Here is an 8,538-nt window from a genome sequence, read left to right as displayed (position 1 = left end):
ACTGGGACCTGCTCCAGGCGGATGGGCCCTCTGCAAAAGGGATATAAATGGCAGTGCCTGCCAAGACTAGTTAGTAGTTACTGTTGTTGGTTGTTGCTGTTACCCTGAATGGAGCACTGTGGATTTTTTCCAAACTCTCCCTTTTGGGGGATGGGGGGGTCAGCATGTGTATTGACAATCACTATCCTCATGGCCGTCAACACCTGGCTCACCCTGCAAGTTGGCAGAAAACCATAAGTGACCCTTCATAGACGCAGATCATCTTGAGCTGAAGCACTGCAGGCCCACGTGGTGTGGAGTCCGGCAGGTGCAGTAAAAGGCACCAGGAAGGGTGTGAACATACCTTGAGATCCTCCTGCCAGGTCAGTAAGGGCCAGGGGCCTAAGGTGTCCATGTGTCACCAAGTGCCCCCAGTTGAGCATTTGTGGAGCTGGCTCTCTGGCTGTCCTGTCCCTATTCCTTAGTCCCCTGCTTCTCAGCTTTGTCCGCGCTGAGCACGGGAAAGAAACCTGCTGGGCTGCAGGGGGGATGCTCTTGCTTGATCTTGCGGACAGGAACATGTCAAGCAATGGTGTGACAGCTGGAAAAATCACTTTATTTTTAAAAATGACAATAGAGAAGTACCTTTACACAGTTTATAAAGGTATGGTAGACTCTGGAAGTTGCGGTTTTCCTTAGAAACAAGAGTACAGAAGTCTCCCCAAGAGCCAGGGGGCGCTGCACACGCTCCGGGCCGTGCCCCCCTCCCTCAGCCCTGGCTCTTCTTGTCCCCTTTTGTAACAACCTTTAAAAAGTTCTTGATATCTTTATTTCTAATGGGAAACAATCAACTCCCCGCCCTAGAACACTGCAGTCTTCAGCACAGTGCGAGAATAAGCAGCAAGCTAATCCTGTTTAGCTCTATCAGCAGTTGAAAATTCTTAGGTCAATTTATCTTTACATGTGGCTCTTCTACCACAAGGGGGCGAGACTGAGCTGCCAGACTCTGGACAGGGGTCCCCTTCTCCCACTAGACTTGGCTTTTGAGTAGAGTAAGCTGAGCAGCCTTCAAATGCTCACGGGCAGCACCCTGCCTTTGGGGGCTGTTTCAAGGGCTTCGTCTGGCATGGTGCTGCTCAGCTCAGGAACACCCGCTCCGTTCACCAGAGGTTGTGCAAGTCACGTGGGAGACAGGAGCGCCCGTGGCAGCAGCCAGCTCCCTGGTGAGGTGGGCCGGCCTCCCCTTCCCCCCTGTGCCGCCAGGGGAGGTGGGCGTCAGTGGGTCTCCCACTCAGGGTGATCGGGGAGCAGGATAAACCCAGGATAAGGGCAGAACCCACCCCCGGGGCACACGCGCAGGCTCTCCGGGAGTTGCACCCTGGTCAGGAACGTGGGCCGATGCGAGGTGGCTTAGTCTCGCTATCAGCGGGCCACCGCGGTCGCAGCTGCTGGGGGCTTCGGACTGTCCTGCAGGAGCGTCCAGCTAGAACTGGGCGCGTGCACCTAGCAGGGCTGCAGCCCGCTGTTTTGTTCCTACCTTATGCTGCACTCAGGACAGGCCGGCAGACGGCTATACATTCACAGTATGATTCTGGAAATTCTGTAGTATTTAAAAACATGCCTCAAACATGCAGCTTGGAGGAAAAAAATAGATATTTTTAATTACAAGCAAGCATTCAAAAGTCAAGCACAAAAATTGTGATCCAACCCAGTGTAAGATCATCCGCTCATACTTAAAATGTTTAATATAAAAATACTCACTCTCTTGGTTTTATTGTTGACATCTTTTATGTTTCGTTTGAAAATATCTCCAAACTGTACAGAAATGTCAGACCATGCGTTCACAAATAACACACTATTTCTTAAAATTATACAGTGTAAAAGAGTAAAACATTTTTATTATATTTGTTTCTTCGAGAAAAACAGATGTGTGATAGAGGCTGTGGCAGAGTCTTGAAGGGACCAAAACTGGGCAGGTGCTTTCAAGCCTGAAACAGAAAGAACATGGGTGAGGGGAGAGCTCACCTTCCCCCAAGCCACGGGGCTTCCCTACAACCGCACGTGGGTACGTACACACAACACGTGTCCGGACCCTCCAAAGACCCCTCACCAGAGTAGCAATGTTCTCACTGTAGACACAGGCAGTACACACATCTCTCTTACCAGAAACTTTTCAAGACCGACCTCCCTTGCACTTGCAAGGAAGCGCTCACACGTGTTTTGCTTTGTGGCAAAAAAAAAAAAAACACCTTCAAATCATCCCTGAGACTTTGCGACTCGCAGAGTCCCAGCGTGGCCCCACGGTTTCCTTCCCTTCTGTAAAGGCTGCGCTGTGAAACCGCTACTATCTGTCCCTGTTTTCTGGCCATCTTACCAACACGCCAGACTCAACTTTGTGTTTGTAGAAAAGGTATACGAAGGTCTAGGCAGAAGTCAGTCCGCGGATACTAGAATTTTGTACAGGGAAGTGCTTGTGTGGGAGGGAGCTATAACGTAAACAGCATTACTAGTAACAACCCATCTAAGCATCCTAAGTTTTAGACTTCTTTGGGAAGATGTGTATTTAGCAGTAACTCCCGGAGAAACCGTGCGTGAATACTCACAAACAAACAGCACAAACTGGACAATTCTGGTAAATCCTATCTATGCCAGGCCTGCACCGAGCTGGGACACCCGTGCTGTGACCCAGTATACCTTGGCACAGCCTGTTTGCAGGTGACGGCAGAAATAAGGGGCCACAAGTCAGAAGATCCAACATCATGACCACATAGCTATGGTTCACGGAACAGTCTCCCCAGGCAGAGACCGGGGTGTGGCTTCCAAGGGCAGGGATCTGGACACTCAGAGCCTCACCTGTCACATTTGAGTAACACTTACCCCTCTCGAGCTTGCTGCCACTATTTGGCTAGTGCTCGTCCATCTGTTGAACTAGGCTTCTCACAGAGGCTGGAGAGGCCTGGGGGGCCCGCAGTGCGCATGCCGCCTCAGTGACCCCCACCCCCGCCGCCTCTCTCGGCAGAGCTGACAGGCCAGGAGTGCAGGAGGAGAGAAACACCGTCTGGACATCTCTTTCTGCCTCGTTTGCCTCCCCCAGTGCCCAGCACAGGTGGGGTGTCGCCGGCCCCTCGGCAGGTGCTCAGTGAGGGAGAAACCTGAGTGGGCCGGGACGCTGCACACCCCGTCTTGGGCACATGTCACCAGACCCATGACGCTCCATGAGCATGGCCAGGAGACGGGCCCACTTTTGAGCGCTTCATCTTTTTGCTGCACCCTGACTTGTACCCAGTGGGGACACCAGCAGCCCTGGGTGGGTGGCAGGGACCAGGGTGCCAGGCATTACCTCCGAAGCTGGAGCAGCGGACCTTCCCAGTGAACTCAGGACCTAACGGCCCTCAAATGCCTGACCTGCCCTCGAACTGCCAAAGGAGCCTCCCCTCCGGAGTGGGAAGAGGCAGCGCCCCCTTGCGCCCCCAGCTCTGGACGGCCACAGAGAGGGAAACCTGCTCAGTCGAGGTGGATACAAGACACTTTCCCCCACTCTTGAGGCTTGTCAGGCTTGGAATGACAAGTCCCACGTCATCCCAAACTTGACCACAGGCCAGCAGCCCAAGCTGTGTGTTGGTTCCAGGAAACAGTTTCTGAGGAACAGCAGTCCCCCTACGGCTGTTCCTACTTTGGAACAATTCACAGGGGACGCTGCTGGGCAGCCCTCGGACTCTGGGAACCTTAAGGGGCCTGTCTGCTGCCAAAGGAGAGCGCCATCTCGGGAAAGCAGCCCAAACTCCATGTGGGGACACCGCCTTGACACCAACGTCTGAAAGCAAAGCTGCCACACTGCCTTCAGGGACAGAGACCGACAGAAGGGACTCAATGAACAGGCAAAGGAACACCAGCCACCCGTGATGGCGCCTGCCCGTGCGCACAGGACAGACCAGGTCCCTGTGGTCTCCCCCAGCCCGGGCCGGGGCCTGGCTGGTCGGCTTTCTCCTCTGGAGAGCTCAACGACCATCTCTGGGCAAGTACATGTTGCTACTCCTGGCCTTTCTGGGTCCACAGCCAGTTCTGGACAACTGTCCCCGTTCCTATCAGCTTTGCCCTGGACATTTCTGCCATGACCTCAAAGGCACCCTGTCTACACCCAGACTCCCCACCTTCTTCACACGGCTCCCGCTCCCGACCCCTCCGCCTTTGTCTCCATCCCTCCACTCAGCCCCTGGTGACAGGGCCACAGCCTGTCTCTCGGATGACTGTGACTTCCCGACACCGCCATCACCATCGCGGGCTCACCTCTCCTGGTACATGTTTCTCATTTGACTCTTCATTTTGCTGTGGACAGCCAGGTGACAAGGATACTGAAAACACCTTCCCCTGTCTCCACGAGACCCAAAATCCCTAACACATCCATCCAGGCCCTCAAAAGCTGGCCACTTTGGACAAGAACTGTGGTACAGATCTTCCTCCCTCCTCCTGTTCTTAGGAGCCCTGCTTGCTCTCAGAACTTGGTGTGAGTGCCCCCCTCCGGGCTGTCTCTTCTGGGCTCTCACTACGAGTCCTCACCGTCCAGGCTATTTGTTTGGCTTCCTCAAGGATTAGCTCGGATTATTTTCCTCCCTAAGACTACGTCCTCCTTCCTCCACCCCAGACATAGTCACTTGCATGTAGCAAAACTTCAGAGCCCCGCACTCTAGCGCAGTGAAGGAAATGGGAACGACGGACAGTTAATGGCACGTGGCACTGAGACGTGGTTCCTGAGTCTGGATGATGCCCCTGTGAGGGCCAGGAGCCTGTGCCTGCGGCCCCCTCAGCACCCACCTGGGGCAGCTCTGGGCCTGACGGGCGACTTCCCGAAAGGCACGAGTGGGGGGAAAGGGAGGGTGCCTCCAGCTGCCCTGGCCTCTCAGCAGCCCACCCTGACCGCCCAGGACTCTGTCCCTTTCTTCCTGGACTCGAGCAGGAAGCAAGGTGCATGGGGCTGGCTCAGTCTGGCTGATGAGGAAGGCTTTGAAGGGAAAGCCATGGAAGAGAGGAGGGGGGATGAGAGCTGATCGTTTCCCGAGTTTTTCCATAACTGTGCTGTGGAGATGTAATTCTCACATGGGAAAAGAATGCGTCCACATTGCCATAGATGTTCCCAGACTGAACAGAAGGTCAGAATGTGGCTATTTCAGTCCCTGTAAACAAGGAAGGGGTTTAGCTAAGAACGGAGTTCAAACCTTGGAATGTATTAACAAGGACATTTTAAACAGAATACAGAGACATCCGGGAACACGGAGCACCGTGGAGGGATGGGGGCGGGGTGGGAGAGGGTCGGGCTCCATTTGCAGAGCAACTTCTCCTCACAGCCTTTCCCGAAGGGCAGTCAACGGATAGACAGGGGAGAGAAACAGATGGAACAAAGCTCATCAGAGGCAGGTCGCAACTGTCCCGTATAAGACCAAGGAGAATGTCTGCTGCTGTCTGAAAGAATATTCTACAATTCTTAAACATTTCATGACCGTTGTCCTTGATCGAAAAGATCAGCCTGTGGCCCTCAGCACTGGGCACAGCTGCTGTTGGGTTTGGGGCCAAGGTGCTTGCTGGCTGCCATGGGAACGATGCCAGACCCGCCGGGCCTGCTCTTCCCCGACTCAACTTTGGGCTCTTTCTCTCAGCAGTAAGAAAATTCTGTTTCCCCCATCCTACTGCATACACTTGGCCTATTTACTAATGATTTCTTTCCCAAGAGTTTCTCCAGATGTATTCATTTTTACCCAAAGTCGGATAAGGAATATTCTCTACTCAACTCCCAACAAACATGGAACATAGTTTGCATTTTATACCTGTAAAAATCAAATACTGGTATTAATTTGTAATAAAAAGCCTAGTTAACATCTTAAAAGGTTCACAGGCTAGAGTCTCCAGGAAAACAGTCTTCTGTAGATGGAAACTCCTCCCCTGCATTCTAAACACACATCCCTACCTGCCCCTGCACACATGCGCCCATCGGCCCCAGAAACTCACACCGCACACAGCCAGCAGGCCACTTCCCTGCATGGGTTCCCGCTCCCACGCCTGGCCAGAGAGGGCTCAGCCTCCTGGCGGTCCAGGCCCATCTCCGCCCTCCGAGGACAGGCCAGAGCAGTGCTGGCCAACAGTGGGCCGCCTCCAGACTTGTTCTTGTAACACACGGATGGCCCCAGAACTGGTGAGCCCCATGCTGAACGTGCCTAGTGCCAAGGCGCCCTCCAGCTTGTCTGGTCCATGCTGGCCTGCCGCCTGCAAGCTCTCAGCTGCCCCGAGTCCAGGGCTACCCCCACCCCTTTTCTGCTCTGGGTCAGCGGGCCCTTCCCTTTCTAAATGAAGTCACTGCGTGCTCCAGCTGCCATACTTCCTGACCAGGCTCATCTGCTTTTGCCCAGAATTACTGATCTTTGGGTTAATTTATTGCATTAAAAAAAAATATATTCTAACCTGCTTCCAAAAATTACATGGGTAGCTTTTAATTGGTCTTTAAAGCGTGCCAGAGGAGGGGGAGGAAAAAAAAATCTTGTCCTTTAAGGTTTTACTGGGGGCACCTGAGTGGTTCAGCTGGTTAAGCCTCAGGGTCTTGATTTCAGCTCAGGTCATGATTTCAGGGTCATGAGATCGAGCCCTGGGTCAGACTCTGTGCTCAGCGTGGAGTCTACTTGAGATTCTGTCCCCCTCTGCCTTCCCCCAACTCGCAGTTGTGCTTGCTATCTCTCTCAAATAAATAAAATCTTAAAAAAAAAAGTTTTACCAGGTGATGATAATAAGAATAGTGTGGGCATTGCTATTAAGAACCATGACAAAAGGACAACCTAATAAATTAGAAGGCAATGGAATTGGTGGGATAGATATCAGCCACCCTACTAATGTGGAAAAACGGCTCCCTGTCGTTAAGTTTGGTCAGTGTGAGGAACACGTCAGTGGGGGGGGAAAGACCCCAAGTGCAGGCTGCTGGCCCCCTGTCCAGGCAGGTGGAGGGGGGCTGCGAAATGCCGCACACACGACGTGCCTGCCTCTGGATGGGCTCTACTCTGCTCTACTAAGTCCCAAAAATGTGGTAATGACCTCCTTGGCGAGATCTGCCTGGTTCTCTGTCCTCAGCAGGAATCCTGCCCTCTTTCTGACTCATCTTTTCTTCATAGACCCCTTTTAGGGATGAAATTCGCCACCTTATTTGGGCTGAGACAACCACTGCGGGCCTGCCCTTGGCACTCCTGTTGTTCTAGGCCAAGTTTTGCAGAGAGACTGGAAACCCCTCTTCGTGGCAGGCAGCAGGCCGGTCATGTGTGGGAACGCTACATTACTGTGTTAGACTACACTTACTACAAGAAGCTGATGAGTCGACCAAAGAGATGAATAACTCACCAAAATCATCAGCCAGCAGGAAAGCCCAGAGCCTGGGGGGGTTCAGTGAGAACCTTGTCTCATTAAGCTATGCTCAAGGGCAACCACTCATTTCCGAAGAGACTCATGAAAACGTGTCACTGGGAAAGGGCTACACTACAGTCAGTACAACGGGAAGAAATCAGGAGTAATATACCTACTACATCTAAAAGATTCTCACCAAAATGGTTCATTTCCAAGAAAGGTGCAGATGCCGATGGCCTCACCGACCATGTGCGTGGAGAGTCTGCAAACCCCTCCCCGCACTGACCCTTCCGGGACGCCCTTCCCTGAGCACGCTGTGGCCGGACGAGATGAAGAACAGACCCCTGACCACAGCACTCCATCCATACCAGCGCGTCTCAACCTAGAGCACCCAGCAGAATCATCTAGGGGAGGTGGTAACGCGTAGACTGCTGGGCTCCATCCCCGTGTCCTGCCTGGACACGCTGCCTCCCCACGGGGCCTGTTCGGCCCGACTGTGGACTCACCAGCATGCTCCAGTTTTGCAGAACAGCTTGAGAACAGCAGCCACCACTGCAGATTGCATTAATACCCACAAGACAGATTGCAGCCACCATCACACACCTGGAACCTGGGATGGAGAAAGAAATCACCCATTAACAGTGTGCAGTCATTTCCAGCCCCAGGGCTGGTCGCCTCTTGGGGTTCCCTGGGTCCCGAAGGTCAGCCTGTTCTGTGAGCAAAGAACGGAGAGTCAGTGGCAAAGGGACTGAGGCCTCCACAGCGGAGATAGGGACAAGTGCCCGGTGAGAATGACCACACCAGTGGCATGGCAGCTCCCCACGGGGACCACGAGCTTCGCGCCTGGTCAGAGGGAAAGCTCCCTGGCACCAAGGCCGGGGGCGGGGGGGAGAGGGACTCTGGAGCAAAGTGTGCTGTGGGAGACGCGGTCTTCACATGCTCACTCCGGTAGGCGTGTGTCCATAGTGGGGATGGGCCAGAGCACAGCCGCAGCAAAAGCAGGCCGCCCGGCCAAGGAGGCAAGGCCGCTGCGCACGGAGTTCCGAGGGGGCCGGACCCCTAGGGCTGTTCAAAAGCCCTGCTGAGGAGAGGGGCAGGCCCTGAAGCCCCCCCCCACCCCCAAAGAGAGGAAGTGCCGCAGACCTATCTATCCAGCTCCAGCAGCTGCCCCAGACCACAGTAATA

At 53.8% G+C, this 8,538-nt stretch overlaps 1 protein-coding gene across 7 annotated transcripts in view; it reads right to left on the bottom strand.

Annotated features, from left to right (window-relative positions):
- Nucleotides 1-1,614: 1,614 nt before the first annotated feature.
- RBPMS (RNA binding protein, mRNA processing factor) overlaps nt 1,615-8,538 on the bottom strand; it is a 172,921-nt gene continuing 165,997 nt past the window's right edge. For all 7 annotated transcript variants that reach the window (XM_034647609.1, XM_034647611.1, XM_034647605.1 and 4 more), the window contains 2 exons: nt 7,860-7,963; nt 1,615-1,967 (listed from right to left, as the gene is read on the bottom strand). In XM_034647609.1, coding sequence (XP_034503500.1) covers nt 7,949-7,963 — 15 coding nt within the window. In that variant the 3' untranslated portion in view covers nt 1,615-1,967; nt 7,860-7,948. The remainder of the gene's footprint in view (nt 1,968-7,859; nt 7,964-8,538) is intronic.

Source organism: Ailuropoda melanoleuca, chromosome 18 (genome assembly GCF_002007445.2).
Source record: "Ailuropoda melanoleuca isolate Jingjing chromosome 18, ASM200744v2, whole genome shotgun sequence".
Lineage (NCBI taxonomy): Eukaryota > Metazoa > Chordata > Mammalia > Carnivora > Ursidae > Ailuropoda > Ailuropoda melanoleuca.
The sequence above is the reverse complement of the archived record's forward strand: the minus strand, read 5'-3'. Positions and strand labels throughout refer to the sequence as shown.